Below are 26,996 nucleotides of genomic sequence, written 5' to 3' on the forward strand. Positions count from 1 at the left end.
AAATGTTAGTCTAAAGTGATCAATTTTTTTTTTTTTTTATCTTAACTCTATTCCATTGGTTCATAAATATATATATTTTCTAGCATATATTTTTTATCTTAACTCTATTGACTAGTAATAAATTTTTATATAATAGATTCTTATTTGATTGCTCAAAATCTTGTTTTTTTTCTTGTTCAATATCTACGTTATGAATGATCATAGATGTAAATTATAATTTTTAGAAGTTAGAATAATATTTTTTAAAATTATAAGTTTTTTTGATTATTGTCAACAAGTTGATTGTATTTATTTATTTTTACTTAACATACAATTTAGAAATAAATCAAAATTAGTTCTTTATTAACTAATTATTTAAATACCGAGAGAGTACTACTTGTTAAGAAGGAAATAAGAAGATAAATAATGCACATATATAACCGTCTGTCATCTTCTAAGGAAAATCCAATTTCTTTGTATACTCTCGTCTCTTTTTTCAACAAAAAACCAATACCATTTTCACGTGCAATATGCTGTAGATAAATTGTTTCAAAACAAGGCCTTTAAAAGCTCAGTTTCTCCATCCATACAAGACCCAAAAAGCAGAAAACCTTTCTTCTTTTTGGGTGGTTTCTGTGCTGCTACTCCTCTCTCTGTGTTGCATTTAAGAGGGAAAAGGGAAGAAGGAAGAAATACACTGAGTTTCTGAAAAGAAAGAAAGAGTGCGAAAGAGATGGCATTAGAGGCTGCAGTCTTTCAACAAGACTGGTTTGGCCACAGCAGCAAAGAACTCTACAATTTTCCAGGTGGGAATTGGAGCTATGACTTTGGCCTCGACCAAAATGAAGAAGATCAAGACAAAAGCTGCTCTTCTTATTTTCTCGAGAACCAAACAGAAACATTTCTTCATGGGGATTGGAACCCTTTGCCGCCACCTGATTCCATGGTGCCTCCCTTCAGTGATTTGCAATTAACTTGTAGCAACATTCCATCCTTATCAGAAGCTAGCATTAATGCAGCAAATGGACTAATGAGTACTGCTCCAACTAGTGATCATCATCACCACTTGGGTGAATCATCAGCAATGCCTGCTCCTCGTGTTAAGAGAAGGAGGTCAAGGAGTAAGAAGAACAAAGAGGAGATTGAGAATCAGAGAATGACTCACATTGCTGTAGAGAGAAACCGAAGAAAGCAAATGAACGAGTATCTTTCAGTTCTGAGATCTTTAATGCCTGAGTCCTACGTTCAAAGGGTATCCCTCTCATTCCCTATCTTCCTCATTTACTTGCTCAATTTCATTTCTTGATTACTTCTTCTATGACCTGCAAAGTTTCTTTCTCCTAATTAAGCAGTAAATTTTTGTAGGGTGATCAAGCTTCAATTATTGGAGGCGCTATTAATTTTGTCAAGGAGCTCGAACAAAAGTTACAAGTTCTTGGTGCCTGTAAAGAAATGAAAGAAAAACCAAATGGTGATGATCAGCAGCATGTTTCTTCGCTGCCTTTCTCTAAATTCTTTATATTTCCACAGTACACAACAAGCTCAATTCATTGCGAAAGCTCCGCCGGCAAGGATGAAAAACCGATGAAGTCTCAATCTGCTATAGCCGACATAGAAGTGACCATGGTGGAGAGTCATGCGAACCTCAAAATAAGATCGAAAAGGCGGCCGAAACAGCTCTTGAAGGTTGTTTCTGCGCTGCATAGTATGAGGCTCACTGTTCTTCATCTAAATGTCTCAACAGTTGATCAAATTGTGCTTTATTCTCTAAGTGTCAAGGTAATTATATGAGAGCAAGTTTATCAATAAATTAAGTTAATATACATCCTTTTAGTCAAGGGAAAAACAAAACAACGAATTTGACTAATATTGCAGGTAGAAGATGATTGTAAGCTGAGTTCTGTGGATGAGATTGCTACAGCTGTGTATCAGATGCTAGGTAGGATTCAAGAAGAGCCTATGATGAATTGTTAGAAAGTTTACTATTTATTTTCCTTTGTGATTGGCCCTCATTTTGCCTCGACATACCATATGCGGGCAATTTCTGCATTTTTTGGCAGTCTCTGAAAGGCTTATCGCAACTAATGTCTTTGCTATTTTATCCTTAGTGTAGCTTTCTCCAGTTGGTCTAATTTGGATGTTTCTGTTCCTTTGTTTTGTAACTTTTTTTTACCCTTTCTTTTTGTAGTTATCTTAGAGCATCTTGTGTATGAACCATACATAAATGCTTGGTCAATTCAAACCTTCTTTAATGTCTTGCCCATGCATATTTTTTTGTTCTAGTATTGTACTAGTACTCTCCTTTAACCTGTATTTCTTTTTTAAAGATCTACTGTGTCAACCTCTATATATTATAAACATTATTTCTGCTGCAATTTCCTATACTGTGGATTCTTGAATTGGCGCCCATGGCTGAAACTTTTGCCAATTACACCTTTCAAGTCTGTCAATCCGCGGGACCATATGTCTCCCTCTATCAGGTTTTGGCTCTGAATTAAGATGATCAAATTATTATTATTTTTTCTTAAAAAAAATTGCATTATATAGCTCTACCGCCAGTAGCTTTAAAAAAGAGACTTAGGATTAGTACTACAGCAAAAATAATTCACTTGGCTAGATAAATAATGCATGTCCATTATCTTTCAGAAAGTCAGAAGGAAGCAAACTCTCAGTATCAAAGATTTTGAACACAGAAAAGCTTAAAGGTGATGTATCAAAACCTTCATAAAAGTGAAATACGAGAGAAGGCTGCCATGATTGAACAGCTTTGGAAGAACCAACCCTTCTCTGCGTCTCTGAATTTCTTTCAACACATCATGCACATTGAAAGATTCATGTACCCTTATAATAATCCACTTGACCACCTTGCGTAGGACTAGAATAGGGTATTGATGATCTTATGTTTGTGGCATCAAATCAAAATCATTTGTGCATTGGAGATCATAATTATAGCCTCATCAAACTGTACGACGTTCACGGTCGAATCCCTAGGCAAAAAGTTGATATGGTGGTAGGTTTGAGTGTCTTTTAAGAGAAAACAGATTCAAAGAGAATAAAGTTTATGACAATGAATTGATAAAAGGGACAACTGATAATTAAGTATTGTTCGGTAAATCTTAACACAGAGACCATGAATTGGCATGTTTCGAATTTCACTCAATAAAAAGATAATAATAATAATAATAATGTCTCCACGGGACCAGGGCCAAAACAATAGTCTCTTGGTTCATAATAATGTCTCTGATATTTCTGTTTTTCTATTATTTTTGGTTGGTGAGCCTATTTTAAGTTTCAAGTATTAATTAGATCTTGGTCAATAATTGAGCTTAATCGCCCAGTGGCTTTTTGATCAACTGCAAACCTTGCAGTGCTACGTATATATAGTATAAGAAGCTTCAGGATCCGATTTTAACATGGAGACAAGCCACATCCACAAGCAGAATACAGTAAAATTAGTGCTTGTGGTGAGGCTGCCAAAGCAGGCCATTTTAGGTGTAGCCTCTTGCAATTATTAGAGGAGAAATCTCACTTTTGAGGCTAAATTGTTACAGCAAAGCTAGCTATTTTTTTGGTGTTTTTATTTATAGCTGCAAGACTTGGATGATTGAAACAATTTACTGTAACTGAATGAATTAAATTGAACTAAAGAGGATGTTTCTTACTGTGTAACTTTACAAGTGGAGGACTGTGCATTCCATTGTTAAAGATAAGATCTTCACCATTGTTTTGAGATATGATTTCCATTTTCAAGGACTATTGAAGGGTCAAGACTCCATAGGTAGGTGCAGAAATCATATTTTTAGTTCTTGACACAAGCTCTGAGTATTATTTTGGAAGATTCTAACACTAGACTGACTGACTGACTGACTGACTCTCTCTCATCCTATCTGTTTTACTTGCTAGTTTTCCAGTGGGGTAAAATGTAGTTGAAGGCTTCCAATTTTAATCATTTGTTCCATATAAAAGTACACTGTTTCTAATTGGTTAAATTAATTTTCTGTGAAATCTTTATACTTTAAAGTGATCAGCATGTTGAGTCTCAAACCCTGAATAAAGAAAAATACAGTATGTGATTCAAGATAATCTAGACAGTGACTCCTTGTATATCAATTTGAATAATGCAAAAGTGTAAATCACTAACAAAACATGGAACATAGAATGAACATTGTTTTTGCATTATATTTCCAAGTAAAATGCATTATCTTTCCCTCATAAATTTCGTACTTGTGTAAGAAAATATTTGCCCCTTTGACAAGTATCTCTAGCTTCGTCACTCAAAGGGAAAGGGGTGTAAATAATCTCATTAAATGAACAATACTCTCTTGGTAACTTTCGACTGCTTTGTAACATCAAAAGTCATAAAATCTGTAAAAGATGAAAATGAAATCTATAATAAGATAAACATGTGAATACAAATAATTATAAATTATGATCTGAAATGCTTTTCAATAACTATACGAAGATGCTAATATTTATAGTGATAGTTCTTATTGTAATATTGTTGCTTATAACGCTAGATTCAAGAGTGCTTAGGAAGTTATATCTAACAATTTAAGTTTTTGAATAAAATAATTTTTTGATATAATATCAGAGTTTTGTTGATCAAGTTACGAGTTCATTTATTTAATAAAAATTAAATACAATGATATGAGTCTATGTTATACAAGTTTCAAGTTCAGATAGCTCTTATGTTCAAAAAATCTTTACTTAAAAGGATGTGTTAAATAATTATATAAATTATATCTTAGAGTTTCAATTAACAACTCCAATAACTCAAATGTTTTAGTTAAGATAATTTTTTTGACGAGTTGAGAAAAGAAGTGAAAGGTAAGCTGCAAGGTTTTTGTTTGGGAGGGGCCTCCTTGCTGGTTTCTGTTACTCCAGGGACTTTTTTTTTTTTTTCCTCAACTGTTTGTGAAGGCTAATTTCTTTTCAATGTGTCTGGCTATGGCTATGTTCTTTGGTGGTCTTTTCCATGTCTGGCTCTAGTTCCTTGCTCACTCATTCCTAGCTATCTCCATTAGTGCTGTTGCTGCTGCTGTTGCTGCTGCTGTGGATTTTGGGGTTTAGCTTTTGTTTTTGGGAAAGGTTGTTGGCTTCTTTTTTTCCTTTAGTTTTGTTGGGAAGTCATGTTTGTTCCATACTTATCACAACCGACCATGTCTTGCTTGAAAAAGAACCTCGGTTCCTGAGCTGCCAAATCAATTTTAATCTTTAATTTTTATTTGTATTTTTCTGGTTACTGAATTTTTATAAGTTTATTTTGTTGTATTTTTTTGTTATGAAATAGTTACAAGCCTACTGAATTTATCAGCTTACAAAGTTATCAACCTACTTAATACACATGTTTCAAGGACCATGTGAACTTAGTTGAACTGCAAAGCAATTGTTGTCGATGGTGATTTGTTAAATAATGTTCCATAAATGTCTTTCTTTTACCTTGTATCCTCCATTAAATACAGAATTTTAAGGTAATTGTTGGTAGTTGCTAATTCAAACTGGAAAGTGAACAAATACCAGTTTAAACTTACGGTTTATCGACTCTGTAGCTGGTTTACTCACTACTTGAAGCAGAATCAACATTTTTTTTCGACTCAGGATACTATAATTCAAAGATTTAGAATAATCATGTCCCTAATACAACTAGTGGATGGTTTTTTTTTCATTAGAGAAGAGAAAGCTGGCACCTTTGCCAAGCAATGGTTTTTTTGTTTTTTACACGATTTTAAATTTCTGGATATGTTTTTTCATAAGATCCTTACTCTGTCAAAATCCATCTCTGCCATGTTGATATAATGGAAAGGAAAAGAAGGAACAGAAAAGTTTTTTGAGATTTAAAAGGAAACAAAAACTTATCAAATGTTGAGACCAGATCTCCATGGACCTTAGATTGAAACCTTGCTATATCCTCGAGTCCAAGCCTGATCCCCATGCACCTCTCTTGGTGTTCGGGAACCGATCCCCTAATATTCATGTTCCGACCAAACTTTCTATTGTCTCGAACCTAACCCCCGAGGCCAGGTCACTCTTATACATTCCAAGTCTGGCCTGAGCATAATCTACACCATCTCCTGTCGTCTTGAACTCGACTTAACTCTAGAAGACAAACTAAAAGTGTAAAAAATTACTGAGTATAATTTAATGGTAAGATATTAAATTTGTTATATAAAAATTACTAATTTGAAATCACTGAAAATTTATTTAATTTTTAACTTTGAGGTCTCTCAAGATTATCAAGATGCGCGTAAATTATTTGAGAATACTCACGTTACCATGAAAAAAAAAACACAAAGAAAGTGTTAAAAACCAATTTTGTTAACCACGTATTGGGTTACGCTAAACGTCATGGACCCGATCTCATTTAAACCTAGGCTGTCCCATACTTGAACCAGGCTGGATCATGGACCAAGTCCCGGCTCGAGCTCTGAATATAGCTAAGCGGACCTGGCTTGGACGTTGAACACCTTATGCTGGTCCCTGCTTGACTCTCAGCATCCTCGACTAGATTTTCAAAGATTTTAAGAGCTTGATGCTAGTTTTATTTCATTGAAAGAAAAAATATTCTCCTTTTTTTTAACCACCGACTTCACATCATCATCATTGTGCAGAGGATTCCAACCTTTAAGCTCTTGAATTTAACTTCTTAGTTGTCTCTTAAAGCTTTCCTATTCAGATTAGAAAAAAAATCTAAAGTTTAAATTGCTTGGAATTTGGCCATCCATCAAACCTCTCAATTATTTATACATATCACAACTCTACTTGTTCTCAAGAGGTCATACACAAACTTATAAATTACTTTAAATTGGAAATTGTATAATTTATTAATTTTTATGCTTTGCATTTTTTTGTTTTTTTTAAACAATCACCGGTTCATTGAAAAAAAAAAAAAAACCTGCTCTTGCTCAGCTGTGACAAGGGGTTACGATTTAATAAAAACTTTTGTGAGGATGTGTTGTACCCAAAACTTGGGCTAAGACCAAAGGCCCAATATTAATATATTGAAGTAAAAGGCCTATTGACCATGGACATTTAGATTAAGCAAGACAATTACAAGAGGATAAGAACACACGGGTTAATCTTTCTTACAACCAGGACGGAGATGGGCAGCAAAAGAATGAGATATATGCAATTATGGACATTGTGGGAGATTGCAAAGGATAGAAACAGTGTTTTCTTAAAAGAATTTTTTTTTTTAGAAATATATTAAAATATATTTTATCATTATTATTTAAAATTTATTTTTAATTTCAGTACATTAAAATAATTTAAAAACTTCTAAAAAAAAATTAATTTAAAGAAAAAAAGTATGTTTGTAAGCTATTATTTTGTAGCCAGGTAGGTAGCTTGGAGGCGGTAATCAAATAGATTATAACCGGGTGAGCTGTTAATTCGTAAGCTGTAAGCAGTCAACCATTCCATAACAATAAGAGGGATGGATTAAAAGCCATGCTTTTATTTTTAACACAAAAAAAAAAAGAAGAGAAAAATCCTCCATCATCACAAATAAGTTGTCTAGGCTCAAGAACATGGAGAATTTGTGCCAATTTATAGCCCATGGAGAAGCCATTGACGGAACATCCCTCCATCATCAAAAGATCACAACATCCCATTGAAAAAATCCTCTTATCTGACATGCCAGTTCACAACATCATCAAAAGATAAGATTTCATCATCAAAAGGCAACATTAATTGAAAAAATAGTTTATTGAGCATGGAAAACACCCAAATAAATAATATTAAATTAGCTCCAAGTCATTGAGACCTGAGAGGCTGAGACAATCCTCTTATTTGACAGGATAGTTAAAAACATGATCAAAGGGCAATAAGACTGCCTTATTCAATCCAACAAGTAGATGGATTCACGCCTCAGAGCAGCTGATTTTCAACCCATGGAAAAGCCATTCACTGACATCCCTCCATCAATGCATATGACTTGTCCTGTTAAGAAACCAGGTGCAGGCAAGCATAGAAACGCGACAACAGAAGAGACCTCCCCTGGTTCCCCAACGCGTCTCATGGGGGTTCGATTGAAAACCTCCTTCACAATGTTCTCATCATCCAGACTCTGAATGGTTGGGGAAAAGCATTAGATAACTCATGATCACAGAAAAACTAGCCTCATAATAACAAATGTGTTGCTGACGTTAATTAACCTAATTCACCTAGCTCCTAAGACTGATATACGTCCATATTGCAGAGCTGAAGCAATAAAAATGTTCGATAAGATAATCGTGTTGCAGAACTGAGCGTCTCGCGTTAGTTCATGAGAATTGAAAGGGAAAAACATGTAGAAAGGAGATGAAACGTTAATTAGAGAACTCGTGAGTTCGGAGAATGCTGTACATGTGCTGTGAGTGGAGTTCGGATGAACCAGGGTGCAACTGCGTTAACCCTTATACTGTCCTTGGCCCATTCGCACGCCAAATTCCTTGTAAGTTGGTTCATTGCAGCTGCAGTGTACATGTCATTACAGGTCCTAACAGAACAAGCTTTTGCAATAGAAACACAAGGAAAATTAAAATGAGAAAACAGGTCTAGAGAAGTAGTTAAGTACCTTTAGAAGCTGAATACAGAGGATAATGAGTGTTCATAGAGACCACACTAATAATGGAAGACATGAAGACAATCTTTCCAGCCCCTGAAGCTTTCAAAAGGGGATGTGCAAGTTGGGACAAATGGAAAGCAGATTGAAGGTTTGTGTTCATGAGAGATGTGAAATCCTCAGCTGTGTAATCTAAGGTCGCTTTATATATGTTTGTCCCAGCATTGTTTACCTGGAGATTTGGAAGAGTTTAAAAGGCTATTGATTAAAATTTATAGAACACTACTTATTTGCGCAAATTCAAGTTATATGCATTCATGATACAACAATTAAGGCTTCTTAATCAAGTTATAATAATAATAATAATAATAATAATAATAATAATTGCACGTGTGTAGTGATGATGTGGGTGGATCCTTGTCCTTTCTTAGTAAAAAACCAAATACAAATTGTCATTTAATATTTTAATCATTAGGAATTTAAAATTTGAGTACGAGAACACCATTAAGACAGGATGCATTATTTTAAGTAAGTTGCATTATTTCACTTACAAGGATATTAAGCTTCCCGTCAAACAGAGATGAAACCTCCTTCATCAGCTTCTCTCTGTCAGCATTAGAGGATACATCACAGACTGAACCAGTAACTTTGAAACCCTTCTCCTTCCATTCCCTAACGCGTTCATTGAGCTCGTCTTGGTTCCTCGAACATGTATGAACAGTTGCCCCTAGCGCTGCTAACTCTTCCACAATAGCATAACTGATCAAAATGCATCAGCAAACTGTACTCTTTGGCATTAACGACTTCAATTATTGATGCATCGTGCATTGAAAGATAATTAAAAAAAAAACTAAGGTTTTTCGAGCTCTAAGCTATTATTTGAATTTCGGCGGATAGTGTTGGTCTCTTTCCATAGCCAACGGTCAACAATCAACTTGTCCAAAATCTTAACCAATCAGCAAGAGGCAAATATAATTCTTAAGCCACCAATTTTAACTCTAAGAAACATCTACAAGGAAATTGGAGGGAGATACTAACGGATCGACAAGAATTTTATAAAATAAGGGACCAAAATATCATCAAATCTGAATCTCAAAAAGGAAGAGAATGAAGAAGGAAAAACTAAAGATAGAGTTAAAGTTTTAGTCTGTTTCCGAACTTATTTGCAAACGTAAGGAATCTGGTTACCTTAATCTAGAAACAATGTAAAGATTTATGAACAGTAGTGTATCATCTTCCATTAAAATTAACAGGTTTAGGCTTATGTATGAAATTAAGACAGCGGAACTAAAATAAACATCAGGCAAGGTGAAGGTAGAAAGGAGATGAAGGAGCTCTAATTACCCGAGCCCTTTGGTTCCACCGGTGACGAGGGCTGTCATTCCTTGGAGACCCCATCTCATATCCCTGCTATTGCTCTGTTCTAGAGACATCTTCTCCTTCTCTCCTTCAAGCTCAATAATACATACAGGTTATAAACAGTACACTGAGTAGCCAGAATAAATGGGGAAAGTAAGTGAGAATGTGAGCCACGAAGTTTGCAAAACAATGAATGAACGTCTGGTCCATCGCCAGGATGTGTGGGTTAAAGATGGATTGGAGCAGGAGCTACCGTTCAGAAGTGGGACAAAGGTAGTTTAGTTCATAGCCACTCAAAAATATATTAATAAACATTAATATACCAAATTTTATAGATAATCATTGAATTGATACAAATAATTGTATATCTTTTTCTAGTGACTTGGATTTACATGAAGGCATAGAATGGTGTGGTCTTGAAATATTTTTTTTCAATCACAAATAGTTTATAAGGTAGTGTTTGTTTTGGCTACTTGTTTTTAAAAAATTATTATTATTTATTTAAAATTAATATTTTTTTAGATTTTTAAATCATTTAATTGTATTAATATTAAATTGTTAAACCCACTCCCCTAAACGGCACTCGAATTGAGGTGTTTACAATCATTAAAATAAATATATAAGGGGATGATTTCTAATGGTTGTCTCTACAGTAATTCAAAAAAGAGGCAAACTCGAATAACAAGAAAAGGAGATGAACACACCTCGTAAGATTTTGCTCGAAATAAATGTGATATTAGATAGGATTTCGAAACAAGTATTATTTGCCTCGTGGTTCTCGAAACTATGGCATGAGCTCACTATATTCACTCTAAAATCTTGTTTGTTTATGGGAAGTAGTCTTTTAAAAATTATTTTTAAATTTATTTATTTATTATTATTAAAAATGTTTGTTAATAAAAAATACTTTTGAGTAAAAGAAAAATTTGGTTGATTTACATGAAAGTGTTTTCTTTTTTATTTTGGGTGAAAAACACTTTTTTAAAATTATAAAAATTTAAAAATATTATGTTATTTACTGATTATATCAAATTTAATTCTCAAACTTTTGATTGTTATATATTTTGTTTTGATTTTTTTTTTTAATTTTAGCTTTTAGGATTAGATTTAATTTGATTTTTATATCAATTTTGATCCTTATTTTTATGATTGTTATTTTTTCCTCATATTATTAATTGAATTTTTTTATCTATTAGATTTGACCCTCATTCTTTTTGATTGTTATTTATTTTATTTGAAATAATTTATGAAATTATAGTTTTTTTAAAAAAAAATATCATCTTTCAACTTTTTTATCTATTAGATTTTATCTCAATTATTTTGATTTTTATTTATTTTATTTAAAATAATTTTAAAATTAAATATTTTTTTTTAATTTTATTCTCATTTAACCTTTTAATTTATAAGATTTATTTCTCGTTATTGTAATAAATTTTAAAAAAAATATATTAATAATTTATTTTTTGACTCTTTTTTATAAGATAGTCAAATACTGGAAAGTGTTTTTTTAATTTTTTTTTATGATATTACTAAATATTAAAAAATAATTTACTTACTAAAAAAAAAAAAACTGTTCTATTAAAAAACAGTAGATGATTACAGTTATGTTTTCCCAAGGTGCATTACTTCTCATATTGCGATTGAATTGCCCAGAACAGACAGGAATCAGCAGCACCAGGACTTCAGGCACCTCCCACCATCGATGCATAGTATTTAAGTCCACTACAATCATTATTAACCAGAAGACGGGAATACAAGAATCTATCAAGAAGAAACCAATTTTCTCAGTTTACAGAAGGAGTTGAGTATTGTCTCCACCACCGCATATAACCTTCTCATATTCTTTGAAAATTAGCAAATATTAATTGAAAAAATAGTTTATTGAGCATGGAAAACACCCAAACAAATAATATTAAATTGGCTACAAGTCATTATTGAGAGGCTGAAAAAAATCCTCTTATCTGACATGCCAGTTCACAACATCATCAAAAGATAAGATTTCATCATCAAAAGGCAACATTAATTGAAAAAATAGTTTATTGAGCATGGAAAACACCCAAAAAAATATTATTAAATTAGCTCCAAGTCATTGAGACTTGAGAGGCTGAGACAATCCTCTTATTTGACAGGACAGTTCACAAACATCATCAGAAGATAAGATTTGCGAGGACAGTTCACAACATGATCAAAGGGCAATAAGACTGCCTTATTCAATCCAACACAAGTAGATGAATTCACGCCTCAGAGCAGCTGATTTTCAACCCATGGAAAAGCCATTCACTGACATCCCTCCGTCAATGCATATGACTTGTCCTGTTAAGAAACCTGGTGCAGGCAAGCATAGAAACGCGACAACGGAAGAGACCTCCCCTGGTTCCCCAACGCGTCTCATGGGGGTTCGATTGAAAACCTCCTTCACAATGTTCTCATCATCCAGACTCTGAATGGTTGGGGAAAAGCATTAGATAACTCATGATCACAGAAAAACTAGCCTCATAATAACAAATGTGTTGCTGACGTTAATTAACCTAATTCACCTAGCTCCTAAGACTGATATACGTCCATATTGCACAACTGAAGCAATAAAAATGTTCGATAAGATAATCGTGTTGCAGAACTGAGCGTCTCGCGTTAGTTCATGAGAATTGAAAGGGAAAAACATGTAGAAAGGAGATCAAACGTTAATTAGAGAACTCGTGAGTTCGCAGAATGCTGTACATGTGCTGTGAGTGGAGTTCGGATGAACCAGGGTGCAACTGCGTTAACCCTTATACTGTCCTTCGCCCATTCGCACGCCAAATTCCTTGTAAGTTGGTTCGTTGCACCTGCAGTATACATGTCATGACAGAGAACAAGCTTTTGCAGAAGAAACAGAAAGAAAATTAAAATGAGAAAACAGGTCTAGAGAAGTAGTTAAGTACCTTTAGAAGCTGAATACAAAGGATACTGAGTGTTAACAGACACCACACTAGTAATGGAAGACATGAAGACAATCTTTTCCAGCCCCTGAAGCTTTCAAAAGGGGATGTGCAAGTTGCGACAAATGGAAAGCAGATTGAAGGTTTGTGTCCATGAGAGATGTGAAATCCTCAGCTGTGTAATCTAAGGTCGCTTTATATATGTTTGTCCCAGCATTGTTTACCTGGAGATTTGGAAGAGAGTTTAAAAGGCTATTGATTAAAATTTACAGAACACTACTTATTTGTGCAAAATCAAGTTATATGCATTCATGATACAACAATTAAGGCTTCTTAATCAAGTTATAATAATAATAATAATTGCATGTGTGGCGTTGCAGAGACCATCTTTCCAGATCGGTTTCGTCAAGAATGATGTGGGTGGATCCTTGAATCTTAAGTGGTTCTAGAATTTGAATAAAAGAACTGATTGTGTATGGAAAATATATTTACACCCTTACCCTTAGAACGCATTATCTTAAGCAAGCTGCATTATTTCACTTACAAGGATATTAAGCTTCCCATCAAACAGAGAGGAAACCTCCCTCATCAGCTTCTCTCTGTCAGCATTAGAGGATACATCACAGACTGAACCAGTAACTTTGAAACCCTTCTCCTTCCATTCCCTAACGCGTTCATTGAGCTCGTCTTGGTTCCTCGCACATGTATGAACACTTGCCCCTAGCGCGGCTAACTCTTCCACAATAGCATAACTATCAAAATGCATCAGCAAACAGTACTCTTTCGCCTTAACGACTTCAACTATTGAGGCAAATATAATTCTTAAGCCACCAATTTTAACTCTAAGAAACATCTATAAGGAAATTGGAGGGAGATACTAACGGATCGACAAGAATTTTATAAAATAAGGGACCAAAATATCATCAAATCTGAATCTCAAAAAGGAAAAGAATGAAGAAGGAAAAACTAAAGATAGAGTTAAAATTAACAGTAAGGAATCTGGTTACCTTAATGTAGAGAAACAATGTAAAGATTTCTGAACAGTAGTGTATCATCTTCCATTAAAATTAACAGGTTTCGGCTTATGTATCGAATTAAGACAGTGGAACTAAAATAAAAATCAGGCAAGGTGAAGGTAGAAAGGAGATGAGGGAGCTCTAATTACCCGAGCCCTTTGGTTCCACCGGTGACGAGGGCTGTCATTCCTTGGAGACCCCATCTCTTATCCCTGCTATTGCTCTGATCTAGAGACATCTTCTTCTTCTTTCCTTCAAGCTCAATAATACATACAGGTTATAAACAGTACACTGAGTAGCCAGAATAAATGGGGAAAGTAAGTGAGAATGTGAGGCACGAAGTTCGCAAAACAATGAATGAACGTCATGTCCATCGTCAGGATGTGTGGGTTCCAGATGGATTGGAGCCGGAGCTACCATTCAGAAGAGGGACAAAGGTGGTACAGTTGGGGGTTCATGATATCCACTCAAGATAAAATTAATATTATATTTTAAAAATGATTATTTTTTAAAATATATTTTTTATTTAGAAATATATTAAAATATATTTTTTAATTTTTTAAAAAAATAATTTTTGATATTAACACATCAAAATACTTTAAAAGTATTTAAAAAATATTAATTTAAAATAAATAAAATAATAATTTTTAAAAAATATAAAAAATAAATAAGACTTTAATATACCAAATTTTATACATAATCATTGAAATGACACAAATAACTGTATACCTTTTTCTAGTGACTTGGATTGACATGAAGGCATAGTATGTCGTGGTCTTGAAATATTCTTTTTCAATCTCAAATAGTTTACATGGTTTTGTTTGCTTTGACTACTTGTTTTTTAAAAACTAATTTTTTAAATTAAAATTAATGTTTTTAAAAATTTTAAATTATTTTATTGTATTAATAGTAAATTGTTAAACCCACTCCTCTCGAATTGAGGTGTTTATAATCATTAAAAAATTATAAACATTTTCACAAGGTCAACGACATGGGTCACAATGCTCTTAAAAATATATATAAAAAAAGGGTCACAGGTTTCTAAGATTAATGCATGCATCTTGACTGCTGAAAGTTACTGTCCTTGTTCTTCCCAGGGACGTTCTTGATTTAACAAACGACAACATACAGATTAAGGAGAGCAAAGTGCAAGAAATATTGCTATCATACAATACACTTAAGGTTCTAGCTCAGTGATTAATTGCAAGATTTACCTTGCGACTATTCCGAGTTCGATCCTCAAGCGTATCAGCCTGTTATCCTCGCAGTGCCTTACCTGTCTACTGGGCTTGCAGGATGTTCAGTGGACCTGGGAAATAGTCGTGGTGTGCGTAAGCTGGCCCGGACATCTCGGGTTAAAAAAAAAAAATATTGCTATCAGGGAGTTACATAGGTAAGATTAATTTCCTTGTCCTCGCTCTGGTGTTCATGTTTTCAAGTAAATTTCACTTTTGCCTTATCTTTACTTGCGTGGCAAGAAATTTGTGTGTATACTTGCAACTTCATTTTAAGTTTCCTTTACTGGATATCAGACCCGGAAGAAGCTTTGCTAAGCCTATCTGTAAGTCACAGCTGCTTGATTAATACTCTATCTTCGTCATACTCCAGTAAATAGTACAGCTTCTGATCGATCTACAGCTTGAAATCTCAGGGTGGGATAGTTAATAGAGCAGTTGGAGAGACTCATCCTTTTCCTTTTCTTTTGCCTATATTTGAATTTATCCATTTCTTGCTTATGCTTCACCTATAAAAGAATCCAATAACTGCAGTACTCCATTTGCCTCTCAGGTGATGAATATTGTAAAGAGAAAAAATATTAAACGGTAACGTCCTAACATATATTTATATTATTTTTTTAATATTTTTCAAGTAAAAGCTCTTTTAGGTTTGAAACTTACACAAGTTTATATTATTTTATTAAATAAATAGAGATGGTGAGATTTGAATTCGTGACCATTTAGTTATTAAGACTTTGATATCATATTAGAGAATCAATTTAATCTAAAAATTTAAACTGTTAGGTAAAATTCTAAAATATAATTTATGTTATTCTCTAACGAATATAGTAGAAACAATTCTTCTGATTATTTTAGGATACTTAAACGTAGACAGAAATGAACATGGCCAGCAGTTGAAGTCATTGTATTTTCATATTTGACTATTCAGCTAGAGTCGACTACAGAGAAGAGGTATTGCCTTTTTTTCATATGTATGATCCATGCCTAAAGTGAAAGTTTTTTAAGATTTCATTACTGTTGGCAGGGTGAAAACTGGGAAAGTAATTCCTATGGATTGGCGGGGTCAGAAAAGGTAGAGAAAACTGGAGCCGAAGGAAAAGTTCTTGAAGAAGCTAAGACTATCAACAAATCCATATCAGCTCTAGGAAATGTAATAAATTCTCTGACAAGTGGTCCAGCTACCAAATCAAGCCATATAATTCATTTTCTTGATTCAAAACTTACCCGGATTCTACAAGATGCTCTTGTTAGTTTCTCGACACAGAATCCATCTTACAATAAAGTATCTCATATTTGTATTGACTTCTGAGTCTCATCGTATAGGCTGGGAACTCCAGGACTGCATTTCTGTGCTGTTTCTCACCAAGCTCTTCAAATACATCAGAAACAATGTCTACACTTCGCTTTGGTACAAGGTATGAAAGTCCGAAGTCCACCATTTGGAAAATGATGAAGAAAAAAGTTATGAGCACCTAGATTAGAAAATTCTTGTTGTCTGAAAGTACAACGATGCCATTAGTTAGTTTAAATGATAACCACATTGGAAACTATATATGCAATAATTACTGAATGATCTGTTTATGGCAGTGCTAGGTTCCTGCATTCATTTGAGGTCCTTCCATCTCTTGATTTCATTTTGGATTTTACATTGTTGGCAGGGCAAAGCATATAAAGGCATCATCTATAGTCAGCTGAAGAGAAAGATAAACATGCCGAAAAACATGGAGAAATCACCCCAACTAAAGAGGAGTCATGTGACCGAATTCTAAATAAGGTGAGAAGTAAATTGCGACATGACAAAATTCTAAATAATCTGAGAATTAAACCGTGACGCTTTAACATGAACGATTTTAAATTTTGGTACTACGATAGTTTCCATTTGTAGTTAAGGGAGAGACTGGATGATGAAGATGTGAAGTTACTTGAGTAGTTATTCATACTGGAGGGATTAATCTTAGACCTTATTTCAGTAGAAGAGCTGGAATCAGGCTATCAAGATGTTACTTTGCAAACAATTTCCTCATTACAGCAAGCAGCAGAAGACAATGACTGGTCAGCACTTTTTCCTCTGCTTTCTGGCTGCCTAAACAACATTTTCGAAATCAAGGTGAAAATTGTTGAAATTTGATGATCTGAACAGTAACTGTTTATAACAGTTACTGTTTGGATTAAATTCTGGAAAATGCGACATTTGAAGAAATTGAAGACTTGCAATAATGAGCAGAATTGATGAATTGTATTTGCTTAATATTATTCAAAATGGAAATGCCTAATATATAGGCTTACAAAACATGAATTATAATCAAAATTAAACTCTCAACTACAATGAGAGATTTATTGAAATGAAATTACGAAAAAATAGCACACAATCTGCTATTTGAATTCAAATTTGAAAAACACAAAAACAGGACATTATCTTGACTTCAATCTTCCTTCAAGGCAGCATCTCACACGTGTGCAGACGCGGGCGCGGGCGCGGGCGCGCGCGCGCGTGTGATTTTTATAGGGCGGTGGTCGGAATCGGGTTCCTAGCTTCATCCTAAGCATCTCCAGCCTTGATCTTGGAAGTCCTTTAGTCATTAAATCTGCCAATTGGACTTCAGTTGGACAGTGAAGAATTTTAATGAACAAATTCTTCTCAGCTTCCCTCAATGCATGAAACTTGACATTAATGTGCTTTGTTCTCCCATGCTGGACTGGATTTTGTGCAATTGCTATTGCTGACTTGTTGTCACAATAAAACTCGGTTGGTGAGCTTTGCTTATGACCCAAATCTGCCAAAACTTTGCTCAACCATATAGCCTGATTTGCAGCAGCTGCCATGGAGATGTACTCAGCCTCTGCTGTCGATTGAGCAACCACATCTTGCTTCCTTGCATTCCAGCAAATTGCACCTAAACCAATGCTAAAAACATAACCAGAAGTACTCTTCATATCATCAACACTTCCAGCCCAATCACTATCTGCATAGCCAATCAAGCATACTCCTCCTGTTTTTGAGTACCTTAGGCCTAAGTCAGCTGTGCCTTTGATGTATTTCAGTACTCTTTTAGCCACTCCCATGTGAACACTACTAGGTGAACTCATGAATCTTGACAGCAAACCAGCAGGGAACATCAAGTCTGGTCTAGTTGTTGTCAAGTATAGCAAACTGCCCACCAAGCTTCTAAAAACAGAAGGATCTTCTAGCTTCTCACCATCATTCTTCGAAATTCTTTCATTTTGTGCCAAAGGTGTAGCTACTTCTTTGCATGATTCCAGTTTGAACCTTTTAAGCACATCAATAGCATACTTCTTTTGTGACAAAAAAATCCCTAAGTTGTCTTGTTGTATCTCCATTCCAAGAAAATAATTCATCATCCCCAAGTCACTCATTTCAAATACATCCTCCATTTCCTTTTTGAACTTTGCCAGCAATGAAGTATTGCTTCCAGTCACCAACATGTCATCTACATAAAGTGAAATTACTAACTGCACTTCATCTCCTTCTTTCTTTAAGTACAATGTAGCTTCATTTTCACTCCTTCTAAACCCCAATTGGATTAAATAGGAATCAATCCTACTATACCAAGCCCTTGGGGCTTGTTTCAAGCCATAAAGAGCTTTGTGTAGCTTGTACACCTTATGCTCATGGCCTGCCACTTTGAATCCTTCGGGTTGCTGCACATATATGTCTTCAACTAATATACCATTTAAAAAAGCTGATTTAACATCTAAATGGTATACCTTCCATCCAAGTTGACCAGCAATTGCAAGAAGGAGCCGAATTGTATCATGCCTAGCAACTGGGGCAAATGTGTCCCCATAATCAACCCCAGCCACTTGTGCAAATCCTTTGACCACCAATCTAGCTTTGTGTTTAAATACAGAACCATCAGGATTGAATTTAGTCCTGAATACCCACTTAACACCAATTTTTTTCTTGTTGTGAGGCAGCACTGTCAAGCTCCAGGTTTGATTCCTTTCAATGGAATCAATTTCTGATTTCATGGCTTCTATCCAAGCTGCATCCTTTGCTGCTTCAGCATAGCTTGTTGGCTCGGCATGCACCAAGTTACACCTCTCATATATCTCAGCTAGGGGCCTAACTTTAAGAACATCTGCATCTGAAGTTCCATCAACATCAAACTCAGTTTCAGTGCTTGTTTCCCCTGCTGCAGCATCAAGGATTGTGCTCTTCTGATCCACCTCCTTCAAGTCCCAATTCCAGCATGCAATTTCATCAAAGTGCACGTCTCTACTGATCTGAATTTTGGACTCATTCAGGTTGTAAATCCTGTAACCTTTGGATTCAGTTGAATATCCCACAAAAATTCCCTTGACTGCTGTTTCATCTAGCTTCCCTCTTTTGACAGTGGGCACATGAAAATAACACAAAGAACCAAACACCCTTAGATGGTTGGCAGTTGGCTTTCTTCCTGACCAAGCTTCTATGGGTGTTTTTCCATTGACAGACTTTGTGGGAAGCCTGTTTAGCAAGTAAACTGAGGTGTTTACTGCCTCTGCCCATAGAAACTTAGGCAACCTCTTCTCAAACATCATGCACCTTGACATTTCCATGATTGTCCTATTCTTCCTCTCCGAGACACCATTCTGCTGAGGAGAATAGGGCATTGTCAACTGGTGCACAATTCCAGTTTGAAGGCAAAAATTCTGGAAATCCCTTGAAGTATATTCTCCACCATTGTCGGTTCTCAGCACCTTAATTCTTTGTCCACTTTGTGTTTCAACCATGCTTTTGAAACTCTTGAACTTTGATAGTGCTTGAGACTTGTTTTCCAGAAACTGGATCCAAATCATTCTGCTATGGTCATCAATGAACAAAATAAAGTAAAAGTTATTGTTCAAGGAGGCTGTCCTCATTGGTCCACAAATGTCAGAATGGACCAATTCCAGCCTTGATTTTGCTCTATTGGCTGTTGCACGAGGGAATGAAACCCTATGGTGCTTCCCCAACTCACAACCTTCACACAAATGTGCACATTCAGAAATGGCAGGCATCCCCTCTATCATGCATCTGTCATGCAATAATTTCAAAGAATCGAAATTGTAGTGCCCAAACCTCTTGTGCCAAACAACACTCATATCAGAATTTGCACTTAATGCATGACCTTCAATGACATTTAAATCAAGATAAAAACTATTTCCATCCATTTTTATCTTTGCTACAGCAGAATCCTTTGTGTCAACAATGAAGCAGCAATTATCCTTAAAGGTTACTTCATAACCATTCCTAAGCATTTGAGGAACACTCAACAAATTTTGATCTAACTCAGGAATGAAGAGGACATTTTTGATAGTTTTTGTACCTCTTGAAGTGCTGACTGTGACAGTGCCTCTTCCTTTAGCTTGCACAAAGTCACCATTTCCCAATTTAATTTTTGGCTTTATTGATCGATCAATTGAGGAAAAAATTGACAAATGCTTTGTCATGTGGCTGGTGCAGCCACTGTCAATAAGCCAAGTGTTCTTCTTGGAGATGGTACTGGTCTGCAAGGCCATGAATAGCTGCTCCTCAGTTTCTTCAGGGTCCTTGTCTTCTTCAGATACATTTGCTTGCTGCTGAAATCCTTGCTGCGGCTGTTTCTTCTTCAGCCTGCAAAACTTTTCACTATGGCCATTTCTCTTGCAAAAATCACAGTGAATGAGAGTTTTGCCTTTGAACCAGCAGTCAGCCTCTGCGTGATTTGTTCTCTTACAATAAGAACAAGGAGAAAAATGTCTACTGGCAGGGACAATAGCTTTACCTTTTGACAGGTTTGATTTACCAGTACTGAAATTTTTCTTGGGAAGAATTCCAGATTTTTTCCCTTTAAAGCTTGCTTGAAATGCTCCTTCAACAGCTTCATTATCTCTCATTTGAACCCTTTGCTCCTGAATTTGAAGCTTGCTGATTAACTCTGCAATAGATAGAGTTTGCAAATCACAAGACTCTTCTATTGCAGAGATTTTAGCCTCAAATCTTTCTGGAATTGACATCATAAGCTTCTCCACTATCTTATGATCTTCAAATGTCTCCCCAAGGAGTCTCATTTGGTTGACAGTGTTCATCAATCTGCCAGAATAGGACTTGACATTTTCATTGTCCTTCATCTTCATTAGCTCAAATTCTCTCTTTAATGCAAGGAGTTTGACTGTTTTGACTCGATTGCTGCCTTCAAATTCAACTTGAAGTTTGTCCCAAATCTGTTTTGGTGTCTCAAGATTCATAATCTTGGTGAAAATGTGGTTTGCAATTCCAGAATGCAAACATGTAATAGCCTTGTCTTTCTTCAATTTTTCTTCTTCATGAGCCCTTATTTGAGCTAAAGTTGGATTTGCACGTAGTGGATATGGATCAGCATCCGTCTCCACAATGTTCCATAAACCTTGGGATCGCAGGAAAAACCTCATTTTGACAGCCCAAATGTGATAGTGCTCACCATCAAAAATTGGAACCGAAGAGTGTGAATGTGCAGAGGATGATGAAGCCATTGATTTCTTAGAAGTTTACTCTCAGTGTTTCTCTCAACCCCCCAAGTGTTTTACACTCACAATCTCTCGTGTTTCACTCAGTAAAATCACCCTCAGTCCCGTAGGAATTTTGCTCTGATACCACTGTTGAAATTTGATGATCTGAACAGTAACTGTTTATAACAGTTACTGTTTGGATTAAATTCTGGAAAATGCGAAATTTGAAGAAATTGAAGACTTGCAATAATGAGCAGAATTGATGAATTGTATTTGCTTAATATTATTCAAAATGGAAATGCCTAATATATAGGCTTACAAAACATGAATTATAATCAAAATTAAACTCTCAACTACAATGAGAGATTTATTGAAATGAAATTACGAAAAAATAGCACACAATCTGCTATTTGAATTCAAATTTAAAAAACACAAAAACAGGACATTATCTTGACTTCAATCTTCCTTCAAGGCAGCATCTCACACGTGTTCCAACAAAAATGAAGAAAGAGCAGTTGTTTAATTCGCGTGTCATGTGATTTATTTCTCACTTCGACATCAAGCAACTTTACCGTTTTTGTCTCTGAAAGCAGTTCATGACTGCACTTTGGAGTACTCAGAAGTGACCATTATTATGTTGAAGGAATTTGGTTCGAGTCCAAGAAGTCATCGTACACCCTCTAAGTGCAGTAATGTTACTTTGCAGCTTAAGAGTGAGAACCAGGCTCTTAAGGCAAGACTAGCAGATGAAGAAAGGTTTGATGCAATGTTCAAGATGGTGAGTTGAAACCGTGTGGCTAACTCAAGGCGCTGGCTAATGCAATATTTAGGGAATGCCACTCTAGCACGGGAAACTCTTACAGGATAGTTTCTGATTCTGCTAAATACTGTAATGAACATATGAATTTTGGCTCTGATTTTGCACCCTTTTGAACATAGAAAAAGAAGGTATCAAAGAAAACGCGCACTGTAAAGATATAAAATAGGTATAGGTTCTGATCCATCCAAATTGTATGATGGATTTGCCACCCTCTTTGAGTCTGTTCTTGAGTTTTTTGGTCACTGCTGCAAGTATTTTGCACTGTGTGGTAATGGTTTGTTGATGAGAATTCATAATTTAGCCCTTCATTACTGTTATTACTTCAGTTAAAAAGACAAAAACAGCAATCTTTTTCAAATCTTAAACCTAAATTCGAACTTGGGTTTTCTTATTTAGCTGCATATGGTAAGGAATGAGTTCCCAGACTCTAGTCTCATATTTTCCTGTTCAATATTTCGCGTGAGAAATGATTTGTGGCCCTAATTTTGTGCCACTAGCGTGACAAGAATAATCGCCCATTGCCAAATGATACTATTCAAAGTCGTTGTATTTGAAGTGGCCTACGGAGTTTACATGGAAACCTGAGATTCAAAACCTAATTTAAATTGAATTTTTAGTTGAATGGAATAAGTCGGTTAAATCTATATAACTTAATCAAATTTTTAATGACTCAATTAACTTAGCTATACTTAATATAAACTTGATAGGGTGAACACTGAAAAAAAAAAGGACAAGATGCTGCTATTTTAATGAAATATAGTTGATTCGATGTCTCAGAAATTAATCTAATAACCTAGATCCTTTTCTGAATTAATCCTTTAATCAAATATAACATCAATCATGCTCTTTATATCCATGGACTAGCATGATTCTTCTAACAACTATGGTGTTATTTAGAAGTGACTATCAATTCCTAAAAAAAAAAAAAAAAGTGAAAAGATATGATTAAAGACAAAATCAGAAAAACATCAAATGAAATTAAGTTAAGATTGTTAAAATCATAAATTAACTTGTATAGTTGTATAATTTTACAAGTTAATTTGTATTTAACATATAAAATCAAATTAAAAACTCAAAAACCAGTAAAATTAAACTCAACTCTAGTAAATTCAATAAAATCATGCAAACTCACAATTTTGCACTGATTTTTATGGGTTTTGGTGAAGTATAAATACTACCTTAATCAACTCTTTTTTCTCCCAAATTAAACCAAAAACACCCTAGCACACTCCTCTCAAACAACCCGACACCAATCTCTTTCTAATCTCCTTTTCTTGGGCTTAATTAGGCTTGTTCGGCTCCGATTGGGCCCTCTTGTTTCTTTCTCTGTTTTATTTTTTCTTCTCCTCTTTGTTTCGGTTTGGCCACCTCCCTCTCCTCCTCCTCCTCCTCCTCCTCCTCCTCCTCATCCTTATTTTCCCCTCCTCTTGATGGACCTAAGAGATTACTTTGGATTCTTGAGTCTTGAGTTATGTGTTTCTAACGGTACTAGTCGTGGCCTTATGCGTGCACCCAAGAACATTTTGGAGTAAAATAGTGAGGAAAGGAAACAACCCTTCAAAGTATGCTTCACAACCTAAGGAAAAAAAGGAAAAAACTTTGCTTTCGGGGCAACGAGGCACTTATCTTGCCTTTCCATAACTCAAAGCAAGCATTCCCTATGCCCATAAAAGCACCAAACCTCTCTAATTATTACACAGCTTCTTAGCTTCTAGGATTGGGAAGTTAACTAGTGATCATGGCTAGAAGAAAAATTGCTCTCCAAGTTTTCATCCTTTTATCCATCCTATCATCCGTTGCAAATTCAATTGATTTCAATTACCCCTCTGTGTTCAATTTTGGTGATTCAAACTCTGACACAGGTGACCTTGCTGCTGGTCTAGGCTTCCTCCTTGATCCACCTAATGGACAAATTTACTTCAAAACTCCCACTGGAAGGTTCTGTGATGGCCGTCTCATTGTTGATTTTCTAAGTAAACTTTCTATTCTCTAACCATGCCAAAGATTGCCATTTTTATGCATGCAATATGATGATTTTATTTACACATTCAATAGCTAATCTAGTCAAGCTATTTTTCTTTACTGCTATATATATTCAAGCATGATCATAGTTATCAAACCCGCTCACCCACTATGCTAACTTGGTAATCTATTAATTGGGAGTCTGAAGGAGGTTGAATTTGGTTTTACAAATCAACTTGTGATGTAATTGACCGGTTAAAACTAAATAAAAGATTAACAAGTTAATTCTAAAATATTAAAAAAAATATCTAAAAATTAATTTCAGATCTCAAATAGTATAAAACAATCACATAACCAAACAAAATGATTGATTTTTTCTTTCCTCGTGTCCATTTCAAATAAGTTCATGGATTCTTGAATTGCACACAATGCCCCACCACCGGTTTTTTATTTCTTCATGGTTGGTAACTATTATTTAAAGGTGAATGCTCCTGGTCTTCTTCTTTCATCGGTGAAGACATATCCTCATCCTCTATAGCCCTAGCCTGTCAATGGAAACCAAAAACTTTTTCCTCTATGTTATCGCATTAATCTCCATCTTCTTGCCACTGGCACAATCTGTGCACTTCAAGTTTCCTTCTGTTTTCAACTTTGGGGATTCAAATTCTGACACTGGAAACCTTGTTGGGGCTGGCATTGAAAGCATTGGACCACCTTATGGGGAAATTCACTTTAAAATACCGTCTGGGAGATACTGTGATGGCCGTCTCATTATTGATTTCCTCAGTAAATCTCCAACTATCATTGAAATTTTTCATGCCTTCTAGTTTATATCATGCAGCTCTGTTTCTATACTCTGTTATTCCCCTGTTTTCTCTGTTTTAAGGAAGACAAACCTTTCCCTCTGTTTTCTCTGTTTTCTTGCTCTGCATTCCCCTGTTTCTTCTGTTCTTAGGATGGAATAAATCCCATTTTCTTGTTGATATATTGTATAATTGTTCCTTTTGTGTTAAATGCCTTTATTTTTAGGAATTTTTAGGAGGTGAGTAATGTTAAGTGCAAGAATTGATTGAAAATAGCAATGCAGTTAGAAGTACAAGAATCTGAAATATTTTGATTTTCAGTTTTTTTTTTCAATGTTCACACTCTGTTTCCTCTGTTTTCAAGTAGGAAGTACTGCAATTTGTTTCTTTCATTCATGTGGATGTGTGTTTTCCAGTGGATGCAATGGAGCTGCCCTTCCTAAATGCATATTTGGACTCAGTTGGGGTACCGAATTTTCGAAAAGGATGCAACTTTGCAGCTGCAGGATCAACTATACTTCCAGCAACTGCAACATCTGTGAGCCCATTTTCCTTCGGGGTTCAAGTGAATCAGTTTCTACGATTCAAAGCTCGAGTTCTCGAATTGCTGGCCAAAGGTATGTACATGGCTCACTCTCATACTGTAAGCCACCATTACTGAGAAAAACCTGATTGACGGTGAACAGTTTGATAAAGTTCTTACGCAAATGTTAATGTCTGAAGTATGGCAAGAAGTGTAAGAATCATTGATAGTTTTTTCATGTTTCAAACCTTGTCACAGGTAAGAGATTTGATAGATACGTACCAGCAGAAGACTATTTCCAGAAGGGTCTATACATGTTTGATATAGGCCAGAATGATCTTGCCGGTGCATTTTACTCAAAAACACTTGATCAAATTGTTGCTTCAATCCCAAACATTTTGGTCGAATTCGAAACCGGGATCAAGGTTAGATCCTAGTTCTGTCATTTCCTTTTCTTTAATTTTTTTTGACACTAACTTGTATTGAAAGGAACATGAAATCTGCAACACTGATTGATTATTTTCACGCTCTAGAAACTATATGACCAAGGAGGTAGGAATTTTTGGATCCACAACACGGGTCCTCTTGGTTGCTTGACTCAGAACGTTGCAAAGTTCGGAACTGATCCATCAAAGCTTGATGAGCTAGGATGTGTAAGCGGGCATAATCAAGCAGCTAAGCTTTTAAATCTTCAGCTTCATGCTCTCACTAAAAAGCTGCAAGGCCAATATGCTGATTCAAATATCACATATGTTGATATCTACACAATAAAATCCAACCTCATTGCTAATTATTCCCGATACGGTTAGTAATCCTCAGTTCCTTTATTATGAGAGTTTTTAAGTTTTCATCCTTTTCTTATCAAAAGAGATGGAAAAGTCTAAGGAAAGAAAAGACATTAGATTCTAAGTGAATATGATTTTGCAGGATTTGAGCAACCCATAATGGCATGCTGTGGATATGGAGGACCACCACTAAACTATGACAGCAGGATTTCTTGTGGGCAAACAAAAGTTTTGAATGGGACCAGTGTCACAGCCAAAGCATGCAGTGATAGTACTGAGTATGTGAATTGGGATGGAATTCATTATTCAGAGGCAGCAAATCAGTATATTTCATCACAAATACTCACTGGAAAATTTTCGGATCCACCATTCTCTGATAGAATGCCTTTCCTTCTCAATCTCAAGTTCTGAGGAGCTAATTTGCTGACTGTGCTGTAATTATTCTATTCATTCTTATTTCATTTGTTTACAGCTGAAGATTAAATGCAAGCACTAATATTATTAATAAGTTCTGACTGGTGCTCCATGATCTGATTCTTAGCTATAAAAGCTTGATGTTGCAGATTGCAACACCAAAACCCTATTTTCTCAGAGTTCATCG

General features: G+C 35.2%; 3 protein-coding genes and 3 pseudogenes across 7 annotated transcripts; 3 read left to right on the forward strand and 3 right to left on the reverse strand.

Annotated features, from left to right (window-relative positions):
- The first annotated feature begins 458 nt into the window (after nt 1–458).
- Nucleotides 459–2,305, forward strand: LOC118060999 (transcription factor bHLH94). Its single transcript, XM_035074345.2, has 3 exons — nt 459–1,231; nt 1,345–1,758; nt 1,855–2,305. The coding sequence occupies exons 1-3, from the start codon at nt 713–715 to the stop codon at nt 1,951–1,953; spliced, it is 1,032 nt and encodes a 343-aa protein (XP_034930236.1). The 5' UTR covers nt 459–712; the 3' UTR covers nt 1,954–2,305.
- Nucleotides 2,306–7,664: 5,359 nt separating this feature from the next.
- Nucleotides 7,665–10,109, reverse strand: LOC118060849 (tropinone reductase homolog At2g29150-like). Of its 4 annotated transcripts, none has more exons than XM_073403866.1 (6): nt 9,866–10,109; nt 9,073–9,280; nt 8,534–8,753; nt 8,323–8,429; nt 8,142–8,178; nt 7,905–8,044 (listed from the first exon to the last, which is right to left on the reverse strand). In XM_073403866.1, the coding sequence occupies exons 1-5, from the start codon at nt 9,952–9,954 to the stop codon at nt 8,149–8,151; spliced, it is 654 nt and encodes a 217-aa protein (XP_073259967.1). In that variant the 5' UTR covers nt 9,955–10,109; the 3' UTR covers nt 7,905–8,044; nt 8,142–8,148. The 4 variants fall into 4 exon arrangements, with proteins under 4 accessions (XP_034930029.1, XP_073259967.1, XP_073259968.1 ...); XM_073403867.1 differs by having other exon boundaries at nt 7,906–8,044; nt 8,133–8,178; XM_035074138.2 differs by lacking the exon at nt 8,142–8,178 and having other exon boundaries at nt 7,665–8,044; nt 9,866–10,104.
- A 1,750-nt stretch (nt 10,110–11,859) lies between these two features.
- On the reverse strand, nt 11,860–14,193 carry LOC118060848 (tropinone reductase homolog At2g29290-like; annotated as a pseudogene).
- Nucleotides 14,123–22,618, forward strand: LOC140954452 (kinesin-like protein KIN-1; annotated as a pseudogene).
- LOC118060844 (uncharacterized) lies at nt 17,767–21,526 on the reverse strand (annotated as a pseudogene).
- Nucleotides 22,619–24,002: 1,384 nt separating the features above from the next.
- Nucleotides 24,003–26,903, forward strand: LOC118060850 (GDSL esterase/lipase At1g54790). 2 transcript variants are annotated; one of them, XM_073403784.1, is made up of 6 exons: nt 24,003–24,295; nt 24,816–25,070; nt 25,504–25,704; nt 25,869–26,035; nt 26,144–26,414; nt 26,538–26,903. In XM_073403784.1, the coding sequence occupies exons 1-6, from the start codon at nt 24,061–24,063 to the stop codon at nt 26,804–26,806; spliced, it is 1,398 nt and encodes a 465-aa protein (XP_073259885.1). In that variant the 5' UTR covers nt 24,003–24,060; the 3' UTR covers nt 26,807–26,903. The 2 variants fall into 2 exon arrangements, with proteins under 2 accessions (XP_073259885.1, XP_034930031.1); XM_035074140.2 differs by lacking the exon at nt 24,816–25,070 and having other exon boundaries at nt 24,010–24,295.
- The last annotated feature ends 93 nt before the right edge of the window (nt 26,904–26,996 follow it).

Source organism: Populus alba, chromosome 13 (assembly GCF_005239225.2).
Source record: "Populus alba chromosome 13, ASM523922v2, whole genome shotgun sequence".
NCBI lineage: Eukaryota > Viridiplantae > Streptophyta > Magnoliopsida > Malpighiales > Salicaceae > Populus > Populus alba.

What these genes read in the sequence shown, in the direction of transcription:
- LOC118060849 (XM_035074138.2), bottom strand. Translation starts at nt 9,954, where the DNA reads ATGTCTCTAGAACAGAGCAATAGCAGGGATATGAGATGGGGTCTCCAA. An exon ending in ACGGGAAGCTTAATATCCTT is followed by an intron (nt 8,754 to 9,072) that starts GTAAGTGAAATA and finishes CCAAATCTCCAG; the next exon opens with GTAAACAATGCTGGGACAAA. An exon ending in TCTGTATTCAGCTTCTAAAG is followed by an intron (nt 8,430 to 8,533) that starts GTACTTAACTAC and finishes TGTACACTGCAG; the next exon opens with CTGCAATGAACCAACTTACA.
- LOC118060999 (XM_035074345.2), top strand. Translation starts at nt 713, where the DNA reads ATGGCATTAGAGGCTGCAGTCTTTCAACAAGACTGGTTTGGCCACAGC. An exon ending in CTGAGTCCTACGTTCAAAGG is followed by an intron (nt 1,232 to 1,344) that starts GTATCCCTCTCA and finishes AAATTTTTGTAG; the next exon opens with GGTGATCAAGCTTCAATTAT. An exon ending in TTTATTCTCTAAGTGTCAAG is followed by an intron (nt 1,759 to 1,854) that starts GTAATTATATGA and finishes CTAATATTGCAG; the next exon opens with GTAGAAGATGATTGTAAGCT.
- LOC118060850 (XM_073403784.1), top strand. Translation starts at nt 24,061, where the DNA reads ATGGCTAGAAGAAAAATTGCTCTCCAAGTTTTCATCCTTTTATCCATC. An exon ending in TCTCATTGTTGATTTTCTAA is followed by an intron (nt 24,296 to 24,815) that starts GTAAACTTTCTA and finishes ATATCCTCATCC; the next exon opens with TCTATAGCCCTAGCCTGTCA. An exon ending in AATTCGAAACCGGGATCAAG is followed by an intron (nt 26,036 to 26,143) that starts GTTAGATCCTAG and finishes TTCACGCTCTAG; the next exon opens with AAACTATATGACCAAGGAGG.